Genomic DNA, 27,982 nt, shown 5'->3' with positions numbered 1-27,982 from the left:
CAAGCTTCACTGAGGGTGGTGTGAGAATATGAAGAGGATATACTGGCTGTTGGAGAGGGGACACTAATTTGAGAAAGGGGACGTTCCCTGAGTGCCGTTCTTGAAGAGCCTTTCTAACGCGCTGATTGGTGGATGCTCAAATTGGTTTCTGACTCAATGCACATTACGACCGCAGCCATTTTCGTTGGTCCGTTTGCCCCCGGGGACCAGCTCTGTGTCCTCTTCTTGCAGTTTTGGATGGACGCTATAGCTTCCACGGTGTGTGGTTTAAGGGAGATCTTCTTAAAGATCCGAGGCGACTCAAAATTGTGACATTAATTTGGTGGAATTGTCGGATGAGATGAAGTCATTCGGTCACAATTATTTTTATCGGAGTTGGTTTGTCCCATTGAAAAAAAAAACCCCTCGTGTCCCAATTTCTTACTGTAGGCTGCCCAGGCTGTGTTCATTATGTAACGCGCAACACAAAGCCACACAAGGAAGCAATGATTGAATAAGAGGCCTGCTTCAGGGGGCGACGTGCCATCAAAGTTGTTTTTTTTGTGCTGCATACAATCACCGAGGTTCTAAAGGATGCAAAAAAAAAGAGCCTCCCATAAAACTCCGCTAATTGGTCCATCATGTATTAATATAAGCCCTGATGATATTTACAGATGGGCCAATGAGGCTTTTAGAGGAACAGCAGTTACAGACGTTCACACCTGAGGACCAGATGACTCTCGTAACCTTGTTCCTTTCTACTCAAAGATTGTACTTTTGTTTTATGTGTGTGAAATTAAAGGGCCTTGTGAATGTTATCTGGAAGTTGTCAAAAATAATTGGAGTAAAGTGCACCGAATCAGTTTCACTGAGTGTGTAAAGTGCACTATGCGTTGTTCCAAAATGTCTTCCCCTTTAAATGTCCGACTGCACAAACATTTAAATATCGTATTTAGTCGCCATTAGTCCTGCACTGAAAGCCTTGGGGAGCCCCATCAAGTTGAAGTTCTGCCTATTGTTGTGTGTTGTGGATGAAAGGGGCTCTGTCCCTTTAAATCGCTGCAGGGGGGCGGGGCTATCCGGCGCAGGAGGGGAGGGGCCATGGGAAGAGCAGCGGGAGGCGGGGGGAGGAGGAGGGCCTGCTTTGTGCGCCACACACGCACACACTCACACACACACACGCAGACTAAACGGCCGTTGGAGCACCATGAAGGGAACCGTCCCAGCGTGACTCTGCTGCTTCTCCCGTCGAGGAAAGAAAAACTAAAACTGACATTTATTTTTCGTGTGGAGGCTTCTTCCTCCTGCTCCGCCGTCCCCCTCGGTCGTTTCCCTCTCCGGAAAAGTTGAGCGGAATATAAACCTGAAAACTTCGCCCGTCGCTTCGGGAAAACCGCAAAGAAAGGTAACATGTCACCGTGTTGTTGTTGTTGATGTTGTTTTAGAGTCGACTGTGTCCGCGAGGGACTCGGTACTTAATAATATAGTTCCCACGCAGCTCCGTTGGGGTCAGAAACCAATGGCGTAAAATCTGCATCTCATTTGAATGTGAACCCTGCTGCTTGTGGTCAATCAGCAGATTGCAGCTCTCCTCCGGCTGGAGGGACAACAATGAGCCCTGAAGGCGTCCTCTGTGGCCGGCATCGGCCAGGTGGACACCAGCAGGCTGGGACGAATATGAGTCAGCACTTTGGGTTGTTTTAGTAACTAATTATGCATTATAATTTACTCTCTATGCATCGTTTTTCTTTTTTTTTTACTTCCGTCACTGAGAAACTTTGCTATTTGACCACGAAGTGTGCAGAGCTCCTATCTATCTATCTATCTATCTATCTATCTATCTATCTATCTATCTATCTATCTATCTATCTATCTATCTATCTATCTATCTATCTATCCTCACACTGCCCTCAGTGAATAGATAGATAGATAGACATACAGATGGATAGATATCATGGGATCTCCAACTGTAAAAGTGTTTTTAGGTTCCTGACCTAAGGCAACCTTTTTTTTTCCTCCCCAAGAAATCTTGCTTGGTATTTTATTTTTTTTAAATGAAATTACACAAATGCAGGCCGAGTGAAGGGAATCATTTACCAAGTTAATGGCTTCTTTCATTAGCCCATTGTGGTTTTAGGCCTTACTGAAATAAGGTTATTCCACACGTGGGACCCCCACATTTGGAGTCCCTTATGATCCGCAGACCTCTGCACACAAATTACACCACGAATAAAATCTTGAGTAGTTTATTTGTTTAGTAGACAGTTGCAGGGTAGCAGAGCCTGGAGTCGCTGTCCCAAATAACTATTTCCAGCAACGGGATGTGGATCTAATCGGAGCGGGCAGATGCACTCAAAAGCAGCCGAGTGCAAAAACTCTCTCGCCGAGACTTACGTAACATTAATACTCTGCTACTCCTCTGGGATTTTTTTTTTTTTACCAAACCACCCCGGCCACTTTCACCGTATCCCTCACGCCCCAATTTGTCCACTTTCCCCGCGTCATTAGTGGGTCGTTCCTGTTTGTGTTTACACACCTTGCTCTCGTCTCCTCGTGGGCGTCTCGCCTGATGAACTGGGTAATGGACTCTGGGATACCCACCCCGGCCTTGTACCTGCCCCCATCGTCATTAATCGGGCTCCGGGCCAGCGTGTAGTGCCGGACCTTGACTTTAACGACACCGACCGTTAAGTCTGCAGGCCCGTTTTATAACTTCCAGTTTAATTATTCCGTGCTCGCTGTTGTAATCAAGCCTTCGGCCTCGTAAAACCTGCCAGCTTGGACAAAAGCAGGCGGACATTGTTGACGGATGGACCCGGCCTCGGTGGGTTCTTTGTACGGCCGTTGCCCTCTGACCCCCCCACCCCCCCCCCCCCCCACCTCTTCTGGTACACTCACGCATACACAAACGCATAAACCACAGCTTTAAGGTCAGCGAGTGTCATTTTTGCTTGATGAATCATTTACTCAAACACTGTACCAGCAGCTCTGGGATAAAGAAGAAGTGAGCCATCTGGAGAGGTTCGAGGCCAAGGTCAGACTCCGCCTGGTCGCCACCTTCACGTCACCGGCAGCGCCACTCCTCCCCCCTCCTCCCCGAGCGTCTCCGTGCCTTTTCTGTGTTGTTTTTTTTCAGTGACTGAAGTGGAGCGTAATCCCCCCACACTCCAGGCCTTTCAGCTCCTTATTGTATGACTTCTCCAGAGCTGCCAGGCCGATATCTCTCCAACAAGATGCATTGTGTGCGCTGCAGAGTCAGAGGGGAGGAAGGGAGGGCAGGGGTGTGTGTGAGTGTGTCATCTCTGACTGACTGTGCTTTTTTTTTTCGCAATAGAGGCTATTTCAGTTAGCTCTGGAGGATTCTGCTGCTGCGTAGTGAGGAAGCTGGCTACCTGCCCGACTCTTGGCTGCGCTGAGGTCATTTTATATTTATTTTTTCGTACTGGAAAGAGTGCGAGTGGGGGGTTGGGAGGCGGCAGTTAGGTTCATTCGCACTCTGTAGAAAACTTCAGGCAGTTTGTGAAAGCGGAGGGCAACTAATTTCCTCGTGAAACGACACCCAAGTCAGTGTTTTATTTGTGTGAGTGTGTCCGGATTCCATAATAAGTGGAGGTTTTATTGTATGCACTATAATCTGTTTTCGCTTTCCTTTATACGAGAGAAGAAATACAAGTTGGTCCACTGGAGTCCGATGTGATGACTTGCTGTGTTTCGGATGTTCCTCGTTGCTTCCCAAGCCTCAGGAAATGCCGACATAAATAGTTTGGCGGCCGCTGTAATCGGCGCACCTTTTATCCCTTTGCTCCGCAGGAGGCCGACAGGGAACGATGGGGAGAAAGTCTTGACATTTTGGTCTTCTGTATGGCGTCGTTGCAATTATGTGGCCCCCACAAAAGGTCCAACAGGTGGGGGAGGGAGGGGGAGAGTGTGTTGTGATTTAGTTGTCACTATAAATGGATCAGCTTTGAGTCCAATTCAAAATGGCAGCTGTAATATGTGGAAAAGCTCACTTATTTAAACATTGTTGGACGTGTTTCGGTAACGCGCTCCGGGGGCTGTGGACGCCTCCCAGTTTCGGTGAATTATTAATCCCTTCAAAAGGTGACAGATGTGTGCAATTTTTTTTCCCCAGCTGTTGATACTGGAAAGCGCCGAGGCTTACGCCGAACTCTCAGAGGAGAGAGGTTTTGTCTCAGACAATCGAAGGATTCACCCCGCCTGCAAAGAAAGCAGCTAGGTCTTTGAACTTTAAAGAGAAATCATGCCAACGGTTTGTTTTTATTTTGGGGTTAATCTTTTCAACACACTTCACGTGGAAATAGAATCCAATGTCATGCAAATGTGTCTTCAGGCGTTTGACTTTCGATCAGGAGAAACAAATGAACCAGATCGGTAGCCGTCAAAATGGAGATTCACATAATTGAGCTCTCTGGTTTCCAACCTTCAGCAGCTTGTGGTCCTCTTTTTAGAACAAAGCGGGTTCTGCTTGGATCCCTTTTGTTTCAAGTTGCCTGTGATGGTTTGCCAAAGAGCGGTTTTGTTTTTCTTTCTTTCATCTCAGAGGACGTTTACAGGTAAAATGATCCAGTATTCACCATAAAAACATTTTTTTTAAGGAATTAACCTATAAAAAAGTAATATATTTTAGTCTAGCAGACATATGTGTTTGCTGTTTGGCTGCCATATCCTGTTAATCCTCTCATGACCCCACAGATTTGTCTTACCCCTTGATAGAAGGCTGATTTAGTCCAACAAGGCCTTTCCAGTTTATTATTCTCTTTCAGTTGTGGATGAGTAGACGCATTTCAGCTTGTCATATTTGAAGGCCACACACAGCACGTGTTGAGTACATAAAAGCTCTGAACTGTGTTAAAGTTTTTAAGCCAACATACGTCATGTCCCATTGCGGGAAAAAGAGTCCACTTTCTCTTTTTTTGTGCAGCAACCCGTTTGCACCTGTCACTCGATCTCTCAGATCCGTGTCTGTTTTGGTTACTGCCGGTGTAACGTGGCGAGAAAATAACCAGTCCGACGGGAATTCCTCTCTCGCACAGTTTCCACTCCGCTCTAAGATAACACATTATATAAACACAATCAAATTATTAGTCTGCACAATGTTCGCGGCGCCTCGTTGCGGTACATGTCGTTGTTTGCGTCGCGGCTTGCATTGTTTAAAGTGTCAAAAATAATTAAACCAGTTTGGTTAATTCTCACGTCCCAGAAGGCGGTCCCGGTGACGCTGACTCGTTGTTTTAGGACATCCGACGGCGTCCGTCATCGGCCGGCACGCCTGTCTGGCTGGCGTCCTCCGGATTCTTTTCTTGATACGAACATATTTTGGGACATGTGTCATAGCTTTTGTTTGTCGCCGGTGGTAAATATATCGGCGTCAATCCCGGGTTGTAATTAAGTTTTTGTCCACTCCGCCTTATCCGTTAGTCGTGGCGGTGGCGTCGCCGATTCTGCTGTCGAGACTTTGGGATTTTGTTTGGCTCACAGGTATCGATCTCCTCCGACAGCTTTAGAAGAACAAAAAGCAGCTCCAGCGATTTCCAAGGGACTACTTTCTGTGTTTTACTTCAGTTATTCTCATAAAAGTTGGTAAAAGCTTGAGGCCGGTCTCCTGATTGAGGTTATGACCAGAGTCATTCCAAGAACCTTTAGTGGTTTCTTTTGTGGTGAAAGTGTTTTGGACACTCTTTTATCTGAGATTTCTTTATTTTTGTATGTAGTTTTTAACTGTTTTTGCTTCTTGGTTTAGTCTATCATCTGTTTTGTCTTCACGTGGTGAAACTCTCACGCGCCGTCTTGCTAACCGCACACCAAATGGCTAAATAAAGGTTAAACAGGATGCAATACATGCACGTTTATCAGCCTGATAAGAAGCTCTCCGTAAGTGCCTTTCGTTGTCGTTAAAATCCAACTCACTTCTCTATCGACTCTCTGATCTGTGAACAATGCCGGCGTCTATAGAATACACAGCTAAACATTAACCACGAGTGATCGCATTGAGGTTCCCATCCCTGCCGTTGGTCAATGATGCAATACTGATGCAAAATTGGGGGAAACTTATACACATACGGATCCGCCCATGACGAGGGTCGTTTATTGCAAACGCACATGGCCGTGCAGCTGGTCTTTGTGGTCCAGGCTTTGGCCCCGGCTTACAGTCCAGCGAGCCCTCATTGTTTCCCGGCTCTGCGTGCCCACAGACAGGTGGTTTCTCTCTCAAGCGGACGGAAAAGACAAAAGAGGCCTGTTGGCCCCGCTCCACGGCGAATACATGGGAACAGTCGCATGAACCATTGTTGGCTCTTACCGCGTTTGTCTCGTGATCCTGTGAGAGTTGCTAGTTGTGTTTTTTATCTCCCTGTCCGAGCCCTGTGAGGATGTTTTTAAGGTCAGGTTTTAGACCGCGGTGGAAAGTTACACCTGCTCGGATCAGAGGCCTTTTTGTCTCTTTGTATTACATGAATCACTGTAAATAGTGGGTGTCACTCCCGGGTCACCCTCTTGAGCCCCGTAGTGTACAGATACATGATCTGTTTTCTTTTATAAGCCCATGCGTGTGGTTTGGGTGTGCCGAAAGGGTTTGGTTCGCGTCTTCTACGGAGCTGCCTTGTTTTGTTTTTTGGTGCTAATCCATTGTTCTCTGTGTGACATTGTCATTTCCTCAGATACGGAGAAATGCAGGAGCCAACAGGGTGTGTGTGTTTGTGATTTTGAGTGGTGTGTTTGTGATTCAATCCTCCCCGATGACCCTTGAACCTATTTACATCAGTTTGAACTGGGCGGTGGGGGGGCGTTGACGGACTTTAAACTTTAGTGTTCGCGCGGCACATGCGATTAACGTTCATACACACACTCACACACACAGGTAATATGCATGCAGACGCAGCCTCAACAGGCAACATCTGCATGCGCCTCACTCACAGAAAGTTGAATGCTCGCAGACATACGTTTCCAGGAAATCCTAAATTGCTGCTTGAATGCCAGATCAAAGTACCAGGCCTGTTTTAAAGAAAACCCCCCAAAAAATGTTACAAAAAAAAAAGATGTTGACACCGATGATGCCTCAAAGACATTCCTGACATAATCGGCTGGTGATTCCCGAAAAAAAGCTCTTCAGAATTTGGCACTTTCGTCATCTGGCCGACAGATATACGGGTTTCAAAGGAGCCACGACTTATGTGATTATGATCAATCGGGGGCTTTTTATCTTGTGATGTAATCTGCCGTTGGCGTTTGACTTCACATGGTAACAACTAATGATTGTTTTCTTTAACTTTTAATTAATCCCACGCTCCAAATTAAGCTGAAAAAAAAATACGGAACCCTCGTGCTCAAGGTGACATCTTCCAATTTGCTCCGACACCCACATGCATTCGAATTACAATCACATAAAATCGGCAATTCCTCAAGCTTGACAAACATAATTGGCTTATTGAGTTAGTGCGAGACCGCGTGCATATTTAGTCCATATTAGACTTTAGCCGGCGCGCAGATCAACTCTGACTCGGAGAGCTGAGCTGCTGAAATGTAATCAGTCCATGTGTGCTTAGCTTCCCCGAAGAGTCACTTTAGCAAGAGCTATTAAACACACACACACACACACACACACACTAACCAAATCCCAATGGATGTAGGTAAATCAAGCGTGGGCTCGATTACATTAACAATGTGCTTTACGAGGTCAGGCGCTCCGTCTTTTATCTCCGTCCTGTTCTGTTTTCTTTTTCTTCCTCCCATCTTGCCTTCAGCTGTTGTGACTAGCTATTACCGGGTCCAAGTGGCCATGTTTGTGGACTCCCGCGCTCTCTTTTGTCTGTGTGTTGTTGTCTTTTTGCCGTTGGTTTCGTTTCAAGTTAACACGCTGGGAGGTTTATTAACTCCTCTTGTCGTCGGGGCTTCTTCCCTGAGGCTTTTTATGGCTGTTTTGGTGTGTTTGACTTCAGCGGGGAGGGGGACGGGACTGTTTTTTAGAAGTTGACGCAGTTTTGAAAATGGTCACTTATCTTCCAGTTACACCAAGAGGCCTCCTGCTGGTTTCACCAAAGTTTGTACATGCTTCCTGTATAAAAGAGTGTCACACTGGCGTCGGCTTATCTTTTTTCCTTAATTTTTGTTCCTTGTTCTCTCTTCTAACTCTCTAACTCATTAACTTTTACGCGAGCCAACTGTGACTTTGGCATCCAACGCCGTTAACGGAGCATTTTGTATTCCCTGTCTTACCTCCTTTTTCTTTTTCTTTTTTTTAATAGCACAGCGCCTCAGTAGAAGTTCTGCTTTTTGTTTTTGTCCGTCCAACAGCGATTGAACGGACGGTTCAACCACTTGGCTGAGAGCCGGCGCTCTGGTAACGGCCGTGAAAGCCGTCTATTTGACCGATGGGGCGGATTTCAGCTATTAATTAGACATGTGCTTGTGTGTGTTCACACACACACACACACACTCAGTGTAGTACAATCCCTCCACTGTAGACTTAATGAGGGCTTGGGTACATTTCATGCTGGACGCAGAGAAAGAACGTCTGTCACTGTGCTGGCATGACGATGTGGTGACACCCTCCACCGCCCCTTTTGAGGGTGTTTCTCCTCAGTGCCGCCATCTGTGCCACTTCTTTTTTTTTTTTTTTTTAAACCCCTGTGGTATTGTTGCTCCACATGGGTGAGGTTGTGTCCCCTATTATACATGTTTTTATTCTCTCGAATAGCTTATTGCATAATCAAGAAACATGCTCATATCTATCTCACTTAACCCACGTGGGGATTGTGTTAGTGAGCGCTGGGGGTCATGACGGGAGCTTGTGCAACACACCAAATGCAATAAGATGGATTTTAGAGTCCAACAGAGTAGAGCTGGCTGGAAGGTCAGCGGGAGGTTGCTTTGTTTGCGTGTCTGTGTGTGTGTGTGTGTGTTGTTTCTACACACTGACGGAGGTGTGGAGTTTGCCGTCCTGAGCTCGTGTGTCACACACACACACACACACACACACACACAGAGCAGAGGGTCGGCTCAGGCCTGCTGGTTTCATTTGCTCTCGGCGAGCACGCTGCCCTTAATCCTCCTGCGGTTTTGTTTCTGCCCGTGCGGCATTGAGGGCAACAGTCCCGCTGATGCAAGTTTATTTTCACCCAAACGTATCTCCCCATAGCAGGTTTTACATGACCATGATGAGCGCTCGCTATCTCGGCCGTCTTGTCCGCTCAACATGTCAACTTGGTGAGAACATCCTCGATCTCCTGGTGTCCAATCTGTTCCTGTCAGCAGCTACATCGCCTCTGACTTTATATCGAACAAACATGTCGCTCACATGTTTGTATATCTTATCATGTTATACGAAGGCCCACGATGCACTTTTCCACTGTGACTAGAACCTGTTAAAATGACCTTTTTCTTGGTAATCATGTGACATATTGATGGCGACATGTGCCTTCCAGTTAGAGAATGAATAATGTGGAAAAAATACTGAACGCTTTAGGGAGTTAAAACACTGTTATGTAAGGACAAGTCTGTTGACACTGACTTATTGGCTCATTAAGGTACTAAACGGGCCCTCAGGAGATTTCATTAATTTCAATCAAGTAAAGTTTTACTGAATTTTATTTGTTGTTGGTTTTCGCTCCAAAAAGTAAACGCGTTCACATTTCTGCCTCAAAGCGTAACGGCTTTTTAAATTGAATTTTTCATGAAGTTGACCAAAAAACAATTTTTTTATCTTGAACTTTCAGTTATAACTCAACAGAATATTGTATATCGATATATATTCATAATTGATTAAGGATGATATACTCCGCTGAGGAGGCGTGTTGAGATCGGAGATGCCGGAAAAAGCCAGTATGCGGATTTAATGCAGAATTTTTGTGTTTTTTCGTTCTCCTCTTACTCCTCTGCATTGCAGTAACACAAACACTACACATGCTCTAAAGGATAGCTACTGGTCAAAAACACCTCAATATGAACCTAGAAGATGAATTAACTGGCAAAACCAACTGGTCCCAGTGGCTATTATGGGACATTAAGTCCCTCCAGAACCAAATGGACGTGTTCAGTTGTTCCGGTAATGTGTTTTTAAAGTATTTTCTTTTTTTTTTTTGCATTGATCAGTACAGGAGGAGCAGCAACGTCTTACAATTAATGCACACTGTTTCCTCTCAGTGAACGTCCACAAAACACTCCAGGGAAATGATCTGCGCGGCGGTCACACTTTCCATCGCAGTCGCACCTGTTGCGCCCGCCTCTCTCTCTCTCTCTCTCTCTCTCTCTCTCTGTCTCTCTCTCTCGCTCTCTGTCTCTCTGGTCTGCGTCTGCTCCAGATATTTCTGCCATTTGTCACACGGGTTTAGCCTCGGAGCTGTGTGACAAGATATGGCGTCAGACAGGAAGAACGGGTTCGTGCCGCAGCTCGCCGTACCGGAGAAGTTCGGGGGAAACAAAAGGTGTCGCCGACCGCTGGAGACATTGTATCAGTCACACATTCTTTTTAGACCTTCCCGAGTCACTTTTCAGGTATGTCGTGTCACACGAGCGGAAAGTATTTCTTCGTCGCTATCTGCGTGGAGAGTTAAGGACAACGATACGCAGATGTTGGACTGGAGAAAGCTCAGAAAGAACCCACTGGGTTGAGATGGAGGCGTTGCTAAAGCGCTCACACGGAGGCAGCAGCGAGAGGACGTGAGGCTGAACGATAAATAAAAAAGTTTCTTATTGCGTCCTAAATGCAACTTGTCGGTGCTCCTGATGGACCACGAGCGTCCACGTTCTCCCCCTCCTCCCCCCTGTGGGAATCCTGTGTTTTTTGGGGGCCTGGAGGCCGTGGCCCTCACAAAGTAGCTGCCAATGAAGTGTTGCCGAATCCGTCTTTGTCAGAGTTGAGGACGTGCTATTCTTATGCGGCGCCTGTTGATTCGTTGATTAGCGATGTCATAGATGGCGTAGGCTGACTCGCATATTCATTTGCATGTCAATGTCGCTGACGACGGGCTCGAACAATGCCGTGGATTCAAGGTTAAACAAAGCAGAGGTTTTCTTTTACTGCTCGGACAGAAGCATCTCTGTGTGGAGCAGAACACAAAACATAAATAAAAGCCGTGGACAACAGGACTGAAAGCTAGACTAGGCAAGTTTTTTTATGTATTTTTTTTATGTATCTACCAAACTTTTTCCATGACTATCTTTTTCTTTGTGCGTTTGTTTTTAGCTTTTATATGATATACCTGAGCGCTAATGTCCAAACATATTTGTGGAATTGGAGAGGGAAACATCCCTGCATGTTGGGCACAATATAATGATGTCATATGACATGATTATTTTGCTATTGATAAACCTTTTTGTGGTAACTCAGCCTCGTCATCATATGCGTTCCCAGTAGGAGAAGCATGTCCTGCTCATATTCACGTTTCTATATATTCTATATAGATACCATAACCTAGCAGAAGATAGCCGGTTTGCCATAATAGTTGTGTCTTAATGCAACTCTTGCATGGAAGCTTCCACCGTGTGTATAAATTATAGATTCTGTCTCGCTCTCTTTTTAAAATTTTAAAAACGCAGTCAAAAATAAACCCAGAAACCACGGCGGTCCGTGTGCACGTCTGTTGCTTTAACTCGACGGCGGCCGATCTGTGATGGGATCAGCGGGCCAAAGCCTCTTTCCCCTGTTCACTAGAGAGAGAGAGAGCGAGAGAGAGAGAGAGAGAGAAAGTGGCGTGGGACGGCTCAGGACTCTGTATGGCGCCCGTGATCCACAGGATTACAAGAGTGAGACTGAACGCTGATGAGCACGGCGGTTGTTGTGATGTCATCGCCCCGGGGCCCAGCCCGCAGGGTCGGCCAGCGACGCACGAACGCTCTTAATCATTCACGGCCCTGTCGCCGCTCGTCTCAGTTTGAGCCGGAGTCATGTGGCACTTCCAGTGTTCGGTTGCATAAGGGCTTCGTCACGGGCCGGCACCGGCGGCTGAGGCAATCGTACGAAGGAGATAACGCCCAGCACCTCTTGCTGCTCTAAACACAGAGCTGTGTCCCGGTAGTGTGGCCCACGATTGTTAGTTTGGCTCGACGGGCCTTTAAAAAAAGAGAGCTGAGGTGGAAGAGCGTGGTCAGTGCGGGACTTTCAGGACAGACTGGAATCCCTGCATGGTCCCAAAGTTGACTTGAGGACGGCGACTGTTTGAGCAAACACAGAGCGATGCAAAGTGTGTTCCTGTGCAGGCTCTGAGTTTTCTTTTTTTACTTTAATTTCATTGTTGAGTGACTCGGACAATGTTCTTCCCCACGTTCACAGCATCTAAGAGACGGCACTAGCAAATCATTTAAAACATGGCGTACTTCACCCGCATCCTCCTCTAAGAAACCGCTGAAATGGAGGGAAATATATGGTAAAATAGTCTTTTCTGTAAAAAGGTCTAAATGAGAAGAGTTCGGTTATAATACAATGTAGATAGGGGAAATATTAAAGCATAAAAATACATCCGACTCTGCCTGATCAACTTCCTATTTTCCAAATCCATAAAACAATAAGCCATAAAATAGTTATTTGTCTAGTTGTCATAACTTATCAATAAGCATTTGAGCTTTTGTATACTTTGTAAATAGTTATATTATCCAGAAAAAGATCAGGTATAGCATTCAAAAGATAAATCCAGGCTTGAGTTTGACTCGCATGACTTGAGTTTGACTCACTGAAAGCCATTTTACACTGCTACTGTTGCATAGCAATTATATGATATTGCATGAAAGAGCTTTTAAAATCCACATAACACTGCCATTCTCCATGATTTATCCTTTTTAAAAAGTACTGAAAGGCTAGAATTGAATTTGACAGGACTGCCTGTAGGCCGTACTTCATCCTTTGTCGCGCTCACAATAATGGGGTCTTGGTGATCCTGGGAGGGGGCGGGGTTAACTGTTCCTCCTCAAACACCCAAGGTGCCCGAGGGGGAATTGACATTAAATGGGGCAATTTCCTGGACTGACTGAAGGTGTGGGGTTTGCACCTTTTTGATATCTGAGCACCCACTGACATATTTTACTCATCAAAGGCATTCCCCTTCAGCTTTAGCGCCGCAGGGATCGTCTTATTGCCCCGCATGTGGTCACCAGGAAGGGTTAATCCATCCATCCATCCATCCATCTGAGTCCATCTGAATGAGCCGATCTCTCCATGTAGGGGATAAAAAAAATATCTCCCCAGCCGGCTTAGAGGGCAGGAAGCTCGCTCGGTCAGCCATCGGATGTTGCCATAGAGAAAGACACGGCTATGGGCACCGAGTCGTCTTGAGTGGTCGGTCACACATTCAACGGCCTTCCGGATACTAATTGGCTGCTGCACAGCGCATGGAGCGACGGAGGGTTTGGGCTAACGATGGATCATTCTGCATTACCACTATGAGTCGGCTCTGAGGGACTTTGTGGGCATTTGTTTGCTCGACGCTATAATCTTATAAGTTGGCATCTAGTTGCTGTTTGAATGCCCCCCCCCCTTCTCTCCCCCGAACAGTAAGCCTACTCCAGTTGTTACGTACAAGCGCGTGAACTTGACCTCCCAAAGGGCTTTGAAATAGACTCCGAAACATGAGCTTTTCAAATACCGCTTGTCAATGCTCTTTGTTCGCCTTTTGTGCCGACTTTGTTGTTGTTGTTCTCGTTGTGGGGACAGTGCATCTCGGCCGCTAACCGCACCAGAACAACACAAGAAATCTTGAATGAAGTTGTTGAACATGGAGGATAAAACCCCCGGCGGCGGTGGATAGAGTTCAGATCTCTTTTGGGGGATGATCTCTCTTCAGCGCAAGGCCTTCACCATCTATCAAACCTCCCTCTGTTCCCTCTAGTGCTACAGTTGCCTTTCCAATTGAATGGGTTCTTGTCAGAGATGCTAATGTTTTCATGGGTGACGTTGCTTTTTGGAATATCGTTGAGTGAAGCCCCCATTCATTCACTGCGGGGGGATATACGCACACAGGCCTAGAGCGTGGGCTCCAGTTTGAAAACCCAGAGAATGACCGCTGTCTGGCTGAAACAATTAAACCCTTTGTTGGATGCCATTAACGCAGCGAGCTAGTGGACTGCAGCTGGCACACCAGTGGGTGTTTTAAACCTCGTCTCCACTCGCTTCTGTTTTAAGGTCACGTTGCAGGGCTCGAAAATCTCCGGTGACGCGAGGACAGTCGGGTCTGAAACGAGCCGTTATCTGCTCATTGAGGGCGAAGAAAGCGAGTGTGAGTACAGGATCACAGCAGTCAGCAGCCTTCTTAATACAATTCTAATTATTGGACTTGGCCATTGCCACAGCTGACAGACGAACGCAGGTCAAATTGTGCCGTCGATGTGTGTTTGGTGGGAACAAAATGATAAAATACAACATTTTCAGCTGGAGGCTCTCAAGGCTAAAGAGACAAAAGCCAAAAACTTGAGAGAAGAACACAAAAGCGCCAGCAATGGAAGCGTTTCATCTCTTGGTGATGCGAAGGTCAGGACAGAATGAAGCGGATCTGAACTTTCTGAGCTGTGCTGTAAGTCGATTCACACTAAAGAAAACGCTGCGCCACTTCATTCGTTTTTCTCTCTTTCTCTTTTTTTTTCTCCCCCCGTCATTTTATTCCTGCCGGCTTGAGCTGCTCCGGCTCGCTGTATCCTGTGTCTTGCTGCTTATGTAACAGTCGGGGGGCCTAGACGGGAACTAAAGCACAGCAGAGACGGCGGACACTGAAAACAGCCACTTGAAAAACTGAATGTGACAGCAGCCTTTTAGAGTTTCTAGGGGGCGAAAAAAAATAAAATAAATGGACGCCCCATTTTGCCATGGGAAGCTTGACTCTGGGTGTTGTTACTGTTTTTCTTGAACGGTGAGCAAGGCGCTGTGACCTTTTGCACCGGAAAGCTTTTCTTCACCGTTGCATAACACCCTTAGACGTCTATATATATCTATATCTATCTATCTATCTTTATATATATACAAAATATAAACACAGGCTTTTATTAGTCTAGTACCGCTTCATTTCGAAGCCCTGGCGAACAGTTCCCATACTCTATTCCGATCAGGACAGAGTGAGTAATGTGATGGAGGCTGATGAGAAATGAATAGACGTAGCTCTTTAGAGAAGCATTTAAAGTGGTACTTTTGCATTCGCAGCGTAATAAAATGGTGTCCGTTATTGACTGCATGTTTCCACATCCGTTGTCCGCCAAGGACACAAGTGCTGACGTGGCTTTAACGCTCTCCATTCCTCTCCACAGGTACGATGAAACCCGAACTGAGGGACCAGAATGGCTGCTCGCATTAAACACCTGGATTTATACTCTCTTTGACGACGTCGCCTCCAGTTGCCAACATCTTTTTTTTGGAAAGGAAACTCTCCTGAACTCCGACAGTAGCCCAGTTTTAATTCCTCTCTGTGGATTTTAAGCGACGGACTGCCATCATGCCGATACTCAAGCAACTGGTGCACCACTCCAACCAGTCCAAGCGGCGGTCCCGGGCCGACCTCACCGCGGAGATGATCAGCGCTCCCTTGGGCGACTTCCGCCACACCATGCACGTCGGCAGGGGCGGCGACGCCTTCGGGGACACGACGTTTCTCAGCACCCGGTCGGGGGAACCGCCCAGGGAGCCGGAGGCCAAGCAGAAACTGAGCAGCTCGCCGGGCCCCAAACCGGGTCTGCTGTCCCGCACCTTCAGGAGCAGCAAGCGCTCGCAGTCCGTCAACCGGGGGGACAAGTACGACTACAATATGACGGCGCCCTCCGGCGGCTCCTCCGCCTACGTGAAGAACGCCATATCCCTGCCTTACCTGAACGAAGAGGACGTAAACCGGGGCGGCCAACTGCCGAAGAGCGTTTCCTCGAGCCCCATGAAGAGGCTGTCGGAGATCGAGAGCAGGCCGGTGAACGGGGGGGCCGCGGCGATGGCGACGTCGGACGCCGAGTTCGAGGAGCGTCGCTTCGGCGAACTCGCGGATTTGCCCCCGTCCATGCCCAAGGGCGGCGGGATGAAGCACGCGGAGTCCATGATGTCCTTCCACATCGACTTGGGGCCCTCCATGCTCGGGGACATCTTGAGCGTGATGGAAAAGAAGGGCTGCGAGGAGGACGACCTCGGCTACGAAGAGGGCAAAGGCAGCGAGGGCCGCGGGTCGCCCTCCCTCATTCCCCACATCGACGCCGAGGAGGAGGACGACGACGACGACGACGAAGTGGAGGAGCGGGCCCCGGCGAGGCCGCCTCGCAGCATGTACCAGCAGAAGCCCGCGGTGGAGCCCTACACCCCGGAGCTACACACCAGGAACAACAACAACCACAACCACCACCACCTGGACAGCTACTCCGTGTCCAGCTCCGGTTCCGTCGCCGAGGAGAAGCCGCAGTACCACCTCCACGACGCCGACACGGACAGCGCCAAGTACAGCTCGCCACGTGGGGAGGAAGAGCGGGATTTCACCTACATGGACGACGACGACGACGACGAGATTCGAGTGTAGACACTAACTGAGAGGACCAAGCTGGGAAATCCGAGATTTCGAAGCGAGGGGCCACATTTGCTTTACGCTGCTTGTAGATCAACCGTATCTCTGCACACTTTTCATCGATTCAACCAATTAAGCCTTATTCACTGTGCTGTAGGAAGGACGTAGGAGCCGAGTGCATACCGACTGGCTCACGAAGGGTTCGTCTATCGTTGCACTTTCTTTTTTTTTCTTCGTTTTTGCAATGTCAAACTCTGAACACATCATGATTTTCAAATGAGACCGACACTCGCGGTCAAACCTTCTCCTCAAGTTCGTGGCACTACAAATCATCCGGCCTGAAGCACTTGAGAAGTAAAGGGCGACCGTGTGAGGAGACGAGGATACGAGGAGACGAGGTCACAAACCAGATGTTGCCGTCGACCCCGCGGATTCCCAAACGAGGAAAAGGGGGAAAAGGACAAGAGGTGAAACTTCGATAGCTTTGAAATCCAGGAATTTGGGAGTGATCGTGGGAGTCTTATTTGCCAATGACGATGTCTTGGCATTGACACTAAATAGAGAAAGTAGATATTACTTTTGTCTCTTTTGTCCCCCCCCCCTCTACCCGACAGACTTAAAAGGGGTGATTTCTGTTATTTTTTTACTTTTATTTGATGTACATAGAGTATCTGCGAGTCGGTCGACAGGAGCCTGTTGTATTTGAGTTTGGTAGTTTATTTTGCCGCTGTCTTTTTTTTTTAGTAAATTCACAGAGAGCTGTGGTAGTTTTTCATACATTTTCTTAAGGGATGAATTATAATGTGCACTGCTACATGTTTAAAAGTTTAGATTTGGGAGGGTTGCAGGGTTTTCTTCCTGACTTCACATGAACGTCTTAATGGTACGACAGAGTGAGCTTCTTCACGTAGAAGCCGGCTGAACGGCACTTAATTAATGGACGTAACATTTTCCATCACTCCTGTAATCACTGTCATGGTTTCAGATGAAGAGGACTTCCGTTTTTTTACAAAAAAATCCTCCGCTGCTAGGGAAGTTTTTTTATTTCATTTGACCCCAAAAAAGAAGAAAAAAACAAATCATGAAAAAAGAAGGCCTTATGTATGTGTTCCTGTGTCCTGAATTGATTTAAACATCAGGAGAGGAGTGGGGATTGTGGGTAATTAAGTGTATTTCTGTGTGGCACAGACAGAGTTTGAAAGGGAGCCATCGCGGGAAAAAAAAAATATCAATTAATAGCTCGGGCTCTTTCCAGGAGACGTATCCTCTTTCTCTAGACTACGCGTCCAGGCTCGTCTCTAAAGGAAGAGGGTGTAAAGAAATGTTAAAAAAGCAACATGTAAAGTGTTAGAGCAGCTGCTTGAACGATTGAGCGTCAGGTGTGTGCAGCGAGAGCGCCGGATATATATTTTACCGAACTGGCCCCGACAAGTGACGGCGTTCACCTTCCCTCTACGCAGCCCAACATCACACGGTGGGAACGGATGATTAAATCAAGCTGTCATCTGGCCTTTCCCTGTCTACTCATTAAATGTGCTGGATTATTGCCCCCCCCCCCCCCACACACACACACACACACACACACCAGCAACCGGCTGGAACCGCTCCAGAAACAGCAGGGTCAGGATCAGACAGGTGGGCCGCTTTCTCTTTTTTTTTTGGGGCTTTCTCGTGTTTTTTTTAATAAAAATCCTTCGGGTCACTTTTAGGTCTAAATTAGAAACGGAGGTGTGCGCTCGCCGGTATCCATGATTAATGTCTGACCTTTTTTTTTTTCTTCTTTCTTTCTTTCCTTCTCGGGTGTTGCAAAACTAATTGCCCTGTTTGACAAATGGGAGCTTTTGCGCTTCGCGGCGCGGGGGCGTGTCCGTGGCTTCAGGATGCCGTCCCATCCTGCCTCGGGGTTTCTGTTTATTTTTTGGGGGGGGAAACTGGTTGCAAGAGGTTTCTGCAAACTGTCACAGCGATCTGGAGGGAAATTTGCCAAGTACGCCCTAACCAGCAGCAGGAGGTTTAATTTTTTTAATTTAATTTTGACTTATGTATAGATATGCAGTATGATTTGAGTCAGAACTCTTGTTGTATTTTTAGTGTAAACGGGCCAAACTTTTACCACGTCTTTTTACTTCTTTTGGTTGATTTGTTTGGGCAGCTTTAATCATTCAAGTTCAAGAAAATGGACACCTCAGTGGAGGGAAAAACACTCCTTATCAGCCGCTGTTATAATCAAGTCATGTAAATGTAACTCGTGCCATCGACGATGACAGGAAGGGGTCTTCGTCGTCAACAATGTCAGTTTAAGCGGCACAAATATCATCCACAAGTTCAATTTTGCAAGCGGTAAACGGAGACATCATGTGGGGAAAGTTCACTCAAATGAGGCTGAAATACTTTCCTGTAATTGTCTTAACCTTCTGGCATCTCTGGTGTTCCAGAATAAACCATCGTAGAGGAATTTAAATGCTCGTCCTCTCTTCACCGGGTCTGCTTCAGAGCTTTCTGTGCACAGACGGCTGTGGTTTGGTGGAGTAAGGACTGTGAAGAAAAAAAAACCCAAGTGGCTCAGAGTTCTGCTGTTGAATGTTTTTGTTTCTTCTATTCAGGCTGTAGCGTTATGCCAAGTATGTACTGTTTTTTTCTTCCTTTTCCTACTCCTTATTCTGGTTTTACAGTATATTAATATATTTACCTTCCTCACTCTCTCCTTTCTTTGAAATAACAGCTATATTTTTCAATAAAAGAGAAAGCTGGTAAACTTTAACCCACGACTCGACTGTTTTTATTCCGTCGCCGCACTCGGCTCCCAAAACGGGGTCAAAATCTGACCTTCAAGACTTCATTATTTATCGCTGGAGCCGCTTTAAAGAGTCCCAGCCACGTCCACAGTTTAACTAACACCCACTCGGTGTTTATTATCCTCCATAAATAACCCTGAAAACTAAATATTATACCCGCTGTTTTCAGAGATGCCACATTCTGGGCGAGATGAGTCTTGTTGGCTAATTTGAGCCCCGCAGCCCGACATTTAAAAAAAAAAAAAAGAAGCTCCGCTTGATGAAGCATGAAGATGCTGGAAACACTCGCGCCTTGTCTGCCATGACATGCAGGAATTAAAGACTTCATGTGAGCCGGCTCATTTAAGTGTGTGTGAGGAAATGTAGCTTAAGTGGTGCATCAGTGACGAGTGAAGAGAGAACAATGGACCACCTGTACGGATGAGATGCACAGCGCTTCTGCCCTCGTGTGATGAAGGCGTTATCTTTATTATTCCAACATTTAAATGGACATGCACGTCGTCAGAGTTGTAAATGTGTATGTGAGAGCATCTTCACTCTAAAGGATAGTAGTCTAAGTGTTGAAATACTAAAATAGAGACTTGGATAAGAGACCGAACGGATGAATAATAAGTTTCCCCCCATTTATTACTCTGCTGGAATGTAACAGAGTACATTTACTCAAGTACTACTTGTCTACTTTACTACTTTTAAAAGAAAAAAGTTACTTTTGATATTATAATTCTGTGTTCGGACCGAGCAAAATAAGCTTTTCACTGTAAAAAATAACTTATCTGTGCATGTGACAGTAAAAACATCTGAAATCTTGAATCGATCCTCAGACTTCCATCACATACAATATGCACCTTTTTTATGAGTTACCCAATGAAAAAATGACTTTTTGTGTGAGTGACTTTGACATTTCAACACGTCGTAAGCACACTGTGCCTCTCACATGGCAGAGCGGTCTGATATACCAGGATGCCAAACACCCTGACGTCTGCTGCACGTCTTCCCCGCTCTCTCTGTCCGATCTAATAACGGCGAAAGGCCGACAATAAGACGGCGGATCTCCTTAAAGCCGCGGGGGTCATGACCCCCAAAAAAACCACCTCCTCATCCTCTCTGAAACCGGTCCGAGGGAAAGGGCAGCAGGCCGGGGGAGAGTCGTGCAGTGCGGTGTCTGCGGCGTCTAAAGGTTTGTCCGTCACGGCTTAGCACGGCGGACCAAAACGCAGGACGCCGCCAAGAGCTCGGCGAGACGATAAGGGAGGTTTATTACACCGGAAGCGGCCAGGTGGTCGCAGAGGATAGCGAGCGGCGAGACGGCAGTGATCCCGTGGCTCAGAGCAGCAGTTTAGTGTAGTTTAGGTACTTATTCTGAGCTCAACCGTGATGTTTTTTTTTTTTTGCCTAAAACCCAAGGCCGGTGTCAGTGAGGCGCTCCTAAAGTTGAGCGAAAGACATCCAGACTCGGAGCTCATTGTTCTTGTGAACTTTACCAGAGCAAAAGCTCAGCAAAGAACACATGAAGTGCCCCACCAGGGATAATAACACACCGGACCATCCTACTCTTCGTTATTAAAAGGAAGCTATCGCTCAGCTGTGGGACTCTGATCGCTGTCTGGCTCATTGATTGGAGTGTTTGGATGCTGCGGCAACGGAGACGGGGATGAACCCACTGCCACCGGGACGTCGTCTATGCATCCGATTTTTTCTGAGTTTAAGAGCGTGGGGGATGCGGGTTGGGCGTCAGCAGCCGCAGGAGAGCGTCCATCCTCAAGAAGCCCTTTAAATATCACAAGGTCAGAGGCCGCCGTGACATCTGTGGCCATGAACGCCCCTGAGGGGCCGCTGCTGCTCCACCTGAAGGACAACATGGAGCCGACGGTGGACTTTGGGATCTTAAATATCACTGTTTCTGGGATCCATCATCTTCTGGGGAAAAAGGCCCAATAGAGGATGCGCTTCCTGCTCCAGATCAAGAAGCTCAACCGGCCTCTGGAGCTGCAGGTTTAGTTCAATACTGCAATAATCCCGTTAGTTCTCAGCTCATCATACTGCAGAAACAATCCCTGTATCCAGGATGTATACCGCTCCAGACAGGAAATATCCCTGTAGCCTCTACACGCCTAAAACAACCTGCTCACACGTCTCCCCTCTGGAGGCGCTACAGCCGTTAGCGTCAGCTATAGTTTTTCATCATTTAACTACACACAGTTCTTCTTGCAACATGTACACATCACTGTTAAACATACATCATAGTTGTATGCATGTGTATATTGTACATATGTCACGTCTAAAGCAGCCGGTTACTTCAGTCATTCCAGATGTGTTGCAGCATATTTGCACTCAGCACCATTGCAGTAATATTACACATTGTCTTATAGACGTTCAGCTTTGTTGTCCTTGTACTTGTATGTATTTTTTATTTCTGTGCATGTACAATGAGAGCAACAGAAAGTTGTTTGTGTACATGGTGTTTAAAGTTTATTCTGATTCCAGAAGAATTGGTGGATGTACTTGTTTGTAGGTGTGCTACTATCGCCCTCTAGTGTCTTATTTTAGATAAATGCAATTTAAATTCCCGACCCAACTAGCCAATATGGATATATATTATATATATAATATGTTCTTAAAATAAGTCAAACTACAGAGGGCAGTGTGACAATGTTCAACATTATTTGTTATTTTGCGTTATTTGCGTCATGTTTAATCCTTAAAATAAAAGGTTTTGGTTTCAATTAAGGCCTTTGGGAAGTTTACCATTGTGTTTAATTCCCCACAACTCATTCATAAATAAAGTTATAAACTAATGTCCCATAAAGATGCTGCAATATTACATGAAGGCAACATGCGGTCTACTTAATTAAATACTAAATATAGTTTCCCTGGTGTCCACGCTGCCATATTTATGAAGAATTTCAGCTTCCTGTCGTTCCAAACGTACATTGCATGGCCCAGTTTGCAGCAGGCTGTTGTGTGTTGCTGTTGTGTGTTGCTGTTGTGTGGCCGCCGCTGCACGGTGTGGTGTTGGGAAAAGGGATATTCTGCAGAACAACACAAAGCTCAAGCTGATCCCTCCGACACGCCCGCCGGACAAACTATTCATGGCTTTTCAATCCTCATTTTCACCTCGCGCAAGAAACAAAACACAGCTTCCACAATGTGGTGCAGGTGTTTGGGGAAATTTAAAAAATGAAACACATCACAATACATAATTCAGCGAATGATTATTACGGGGAAAACATCCCGGGAGTGTGAGGAAACTGTGAGAAAGCCAACCCCTTTTTTTCTTTTTGTTGACGTACATCCACTCAGATTATTTCCCTCTATTATGCAAACCCAAAGCCAGCAAAATGCTTCTTAATCACCAATCACAATGACAGCACAGCCGATGGCTCGCCATTCACACGGTACGGCTCCAAAAACTGCAGACAAAATGAACATTTGCATGGACAGCTACGCAGATTTCTACACTCTGCTTTCAGAGACGTCTTCGTTTGGGTCTGGAGGACAAACAGCTGGAAGACAAACATCTGGAGCACAGCTCCATGAAAAATGTATGTCTGTGTGCTGTAAATATTGACGCAGCGTTTCTTCTCGTTTGATGTTCCCACATCTCATATGGAGTATCTTATGTGTGTGTACAAGTATCATGAGAACCGTGTCTGTACAGCAGAATCTAGATTATAATACAGAGCGATCCCTAAGTACACAGTAATCTCTATAATATAGATTAACTACACACAATAGAGGATTCCTTGTATTGGTGCTTAACTAACATATTAATAGAGTTCCGTGTTCATGTTTTAATGTGATATGTTTAGCAAAGTAACTGTGTGATTTTTTTTATTCCTTCTGTATATTTCATATTCTTCTTACTGTTTAATTTTGGTTTATTACTGTTCTACTGGTTATTTATATTACTATATTGATGCTGCTGTAATCCTGTAATTTCCCCACTGAGGGACTAATAAAGGATTATTTTCATTTTATTTTATTTAACTTATGTTTGGGGCTAAATTATTTAGTCTTGAATTCAATTCAATAAAGTAAAAAAAACTATTACAATTGATGAATAATGTAAATATTTTGATTTTATTACAATAAGAAAAGAATAAATAAATAAATAAATGGTGCAATGTCTCTTCCTGACCAGCAGATGGAGCTAGTGGTTGTTGTAACGTTTCTTAGACCTTGAGGCTATGACGGAGTTTCTTGGCATTAAAAGCAGACACATATTACTTCATATTTTTCACTGCAGCTATAAACCACATCTAAAATAAATAATGATACGAGTATATCTTGTAATTTGCTTTTTATTGGCATCAATATTTGGCCTCTTCCAAGTGTTAAAATCTAATGTCTTATGTGTCAGCTTTTAATTTAGTTGGCATTCCTCAAGTGAATGTTTCGTGAATCTCTTTTCTTCTTCTCTTGGAGCAGAAGCGAGCGGACAGCTGTCATATTCCTTCTCTTAAATGTCTCGACAAGCCGTTTCCTCATAGAATAACAGTCTGCAGGCGTTAAGAGACACTTCTATTGTGAAGGTCGTGTCGGATGATCGTCCTCCTCTGTTGCTGTGCACGTGTTCACAGAGAAATACACACTTTGAGAATCAGATGTTGACACAAACCTGCACACAGATGTGTATTCATCACAGAAAGCAATCACATGCGTGAAACCAAGCAGCTCTGAAGGACTTCATCCAAATGAGGAAAAAATCCCCACCTTTGATTTGACTTCTGCTTTTTTTACATCGCACAATTTCTCAGGGCCAATCTGTGCAGAATTGACACACACACTATGTGTGTTTTGCTATAATCAACCAATATAAATGCCTCTTATTCCAAATTGACAATTATGTTGTTACTCTTCTCAAAATTGAGGCTGATTTTAAACCACACCTCGGCCTCTAGTGGGTTGTAATTTTGAAAGGGTTCGGACTCAAAGGTTTCTAGAGCGGTTCCTACATACGTGGAGTCCTTTCATGTCGCATCACTTAGATGCAATTTGAACAAGCAGGGGAAATTTTTCCCAGACGTATCAACAATCTTTTCTTCCTTTGTTTAGTCTGAGCGGCCGTATAATCCTCGTAATCCATCGCCGCTCGCCATAAAGTAAAGGGAGTAACATTGTGTAATTCATGTGCACACACACAAAAAAAGTCAAAAACACGGATGTTTGGTGAGTGATCTTTGGCTCACGTTGTGCTTCCCTCAGGTGATTGCGTGAAATATGACTTAAAACACAATTAATTAAAAAAGAAAGTGTGAGCGTGATGGGGAGGTTGACAGGCAGAGGTTGTGACTGCGGCGTGGGCTGAGAGGAACTCGCCGGGTTCAACTACAGACGACATCACCGAGGGGTCTGAAGCCAACCGCACGCACCTCAAACACTTCAATATTTAGCTTAGTCGAGCCGAGCCAGCCTGAGACGTCCAATTAATCTCTTCACATGAGAGAGAGAGAGAGTGGTCAAACAAACCGAGATCTATTAAAGCCCGCCCCCTCTAAGCGGTACGCACTCTGATGCCTTCTGGTCCGAGTGGGATGTGTGTCGACTAAAAAGAGAGGAAGACAAGATCTTCATGTCTTTTCCCTCAAATAGGTAAATGGTTGCTACATCCTGAAGCATCAAACGAGACCTGTGTGAGCACACTGGTTGCTAGTTTCCCAGTTGCTCCCTGGGAAATTGTTCTGTTTATAACCTCCATTGACACACAGCTTGATTTTTTTTAAAAAGCTGGTTGAAATTATCCATCGAGTCGAGGTCCACGGTCTGGGACCCATAAATTGTAATTAAGGAGTCTGGCGGGTGTTTTTGTTTCCCTCAGGCCTTCTGAGGTCATTTTCTGCTGAGCAAAGCACATTCATGTGAAGGGATAACAGTCGCACGTTAAAGGGCCCTTCAGCGGGAGAATAATAGCGGTTCGGATACGGTGTATATGAAACCTTTTCTTCCAGGCTCTGGCTGTTTTTGAGCAGGCCTCAAGCCCCGGGAAGCCTCAAAACCGACGGGAAAGTGATGGAAGTTTGTTCAGGTGGCAACTTCAAATAAGAGAACAATGAGGACACAGAGTTCATGCCAGGTGTTGGAGGCCTGAAGACCCACAGAGGGGATGAGAACTAAATGTGTTTGCATGTGTATCACTTTATATTCACCCCATTTCTACTTCTGGTTTAGTCATCAGCCTGATTGATGATAACCTGACAGGATAAACCTCCAAACAAACTTGGTCCAATGTCTCCAGAGGAACTTTGTGTCGCTGCAGAGTCGACGCGGCCGCTTGAGGAGACTGTTGAATAAAATGCAACGTCTGCATGACAAAGAGGTGACGGACAGTCGATGAAAACTGTTGATGAAATCTTTGCTTGGACTGAATCCATGAGGTGTGTGAAGTCCACACTCTGCTTCATGTGACGTGCGTGTGCTCCAGTGCACGTCGCCCTGTGAAGCCGTTTCTATTTGTTCAAGCAACATTTGCATTTTAGTAAAATTTTGATCTCTAATTCATAAAAGGAAAGTTTTAAGAGCATGTGAATGGTGTAAAAAAAAAAGTGTAACTAAAAGAATGCGTCGTGAAACTTCACTTCAATACATTTATTGATTTGTATTAAAAGTTCACATGTTTAAATATACAAATGAGGCATTTAATGCAAATGTGTGAATGAATTTAGGAGAAATCTACAAGCACGAATAGACAACGTTTCAAAAGATAAACACCTAAATGTGTCTTGTGGATGTTTTCCTACAAGTTTAGAAGAAGACACTTCACGGCCTGAAGTGCCTGAAAAAGCCGGTTCAGCCTGGAGTGTCTCACCTAAAGTGTTGGAGGGATTTTATTTAGATTTTGAGTCCAATAATTTGTCTTTCAGTGCCAAAAACTCTGGTAGTATAGTGACGAGACGCAGGGTGTTTCCGCACGGCGTGAGGTTGCAGAGCCCTGACACGCCGCGGCCTCGCTGCGCCGCACTGACATTACACATCCTGCCTGTCGCCGTTGAAAAACGGACACGCGATTCCTTTCTGTTTCCTCCGAGTGTTTCCTGCTGTCACTCGAAAAGGGGTCCAGGCCGACACCCTTCTCCGCCTCCCCCTCCCCTCCCCCTCTGGGATTTAACCTCTTACTGGGTGGAGAGGGGTCAGCTTCCTTCCCCACGAGGAGGCTCGGCGGGAGGGAAGGAGGGAGGAAGGGAGGGGAGGGAGCATGGATGGCTCCATCTGCGCCCTGGAAGGAGGTGGCCGAGAGGAGACCCGCGATATTTACAGAAAACACAGGCGTGCCCCGCACATTCTCTCCCTCTGAATGAAAAAAAAAAAAAAAAGCCGAGGCGGGGTGAGGAGAGAATACACGACGAAACACGCGAGAGGAAATGGACTGGACGGATACTTCACCGCTCCATCATCTGCACCTCCCTTTTCCCTCCACTGTTTATTTTTTGCCAGATGTACATGTGTGGATGTGTGTGTGTGTGTGTGTGTCCAGAGGATGTGCTCCCGTGTTTTCGTTAGCCGTGCATGCTACACGGTTGTAGCTCCGCGTGGACTCGTTCCAACTCAGAAGTGCGCGGCATCCTCTGGGATGGCGTCGCTCCGTCCTGCATCCAGTGCTCCCCTGATATTTGTTAATTAATGTCACGTCTTCTGAGTAATAGCATAGCTTCAAAAAAAAAACAAAAACACAACAACCACGAAGAGGTTTAGCTAACCACATGATCAAATTAAAAAAACAAAAGCGGAATGGTTCAAACGTGAGTCATTTCCTGCCAAACCATAAATGAGATGTGAAGGTGAAACGGTCTCTGGTCTGTTTTTACAAGGGCTGGAAAGTGATAGGCGAGACAGACTGTCGCCAGAATAAAGATTCAGGTGAAAGGTAAGTACTCCATACACTTATCACACCGTGGAGATAAAAGCCTGAAAGGCCACTATCTCCATTTCGCCGTCGTTACGCTGCAGAACGAGACGTATTAAAATTCCATCGCCCTCGTGTCGTCTCGTAGGGATTTCCTTCAGGACGCAAACACGAGGGTTGGACCATCATCGGACTGGATCTGGACTTACATACGTCCTCCTCTTCAGTACATTGCTGCCTTCACTGTCTCAAGGCTTTAGATTTAAAATACTGATGCTATGCTACAGCCCTGTACAGGTGTACGAGCGGAAACAAGCAAACTATCTTAGAAAAAAGGGCATTTGTGACCGTTTATAAGCTGGATTCCTAATCCCGAACATGCACTAACGGACTGACAGCGGCCCGATTAACAAGCCATTAATACTTCGGGCTTCACCAAAACCCTCCGGCCGGCCTTCCTCAGCCGTACATCACCGGCAGACGGCTCGCTGCCTCTCCGGATGGCTTTTCCACGAGCGATGGAAAGAGGGCCTCTAAGTGCAAAGTAGCAGCGTAAAAGCTTTTTGGAAACTTGGTGCAGAAACAGGAAGTGGAGCGAGCGTGTGTTGGAGGCCTCTGCGGAGGAACTCAACTGCCAGAGAGGATGTCGTTGGTCCTGCTTTCTAAAAACAAAAAAAAAGAGCCACGATTTAACTTCCAACACGTGTGCACGAAAATATTTGAACTGAATAATCCGGCGGTATAAATACGAGAGACAGAAGCTCGCTAAACCGCGGAGGAATTTCCCGACGGCCGACCTCATCCATCTCATTTCCACTAAAGACGTTTGCAGCAGGACCACACACAGAGGAATCCTACACCTCTACTTTAGGTAAAGAGTTTATTTACATGGGCACTGCATG

The 27,982-nt window shown here is 46.0% G+C and overlaps 1 protein-coding gene across 1 annotated transcript; it reads left to right on the top strand.

Annotated features, from left to right (window-relative positions):
- The first annotated feature begins 1,118 nt into the window (after positions 1–1,118).
- On the top strand, positions 1,119–19,162 carry cdc42ep4b (CDC42 effector protein (Rho GTPase binding) 4b). Its single transcript, XM_068583893.1, has 2 exons — positions 1,119–1,384; positions 15,220–19,162. The coding sequence occupies exon 2, from the start codon at positions 15,405–15,407 to the stop codon at positions 16,458–16,460; it is 1,056 nt and encodes a 351-aa protein (XP_068439994.1). The 5' UTR covers positions 1,119–1,384; positions 15,220–15,404; the 3' UTR covers positions 16,461–19,162.
- The last annotated feature ends 8,820 nt before the right edge of the window (positions 19,163–27,982 follow it).

The sequence above is a fragment of the Clinocottus analis genome, unplaced genomic scaffold, assembly GCF_023055335.1.
Source record: "Clinocottus analis isolate CAN_PGR_092001 unplaced genomic scaffold, fCliAna1.0.p SCAF_19, whole genome shotgun sequence".
NCBI lineage: Eukaryota > Metazoa > Chordata > Actinopteri > Perciformes > Cottidae > Clinocottus > Clinocottus analis.
Note: the sequence above shows the minus strand (reverse complement) of the source record. Positions and strands in the feature narration are given on the sequence as shown.

What these genes read in the sequence shown, in the direction of transcription:
- cdc42ep4b (XM_068583893.1), top strand. Translation starts at nt 15,405, where the DNA reads ATGCCGATACTCAAGCAACTGGTGCACCACTCCAACCAGTCCAAGCGG.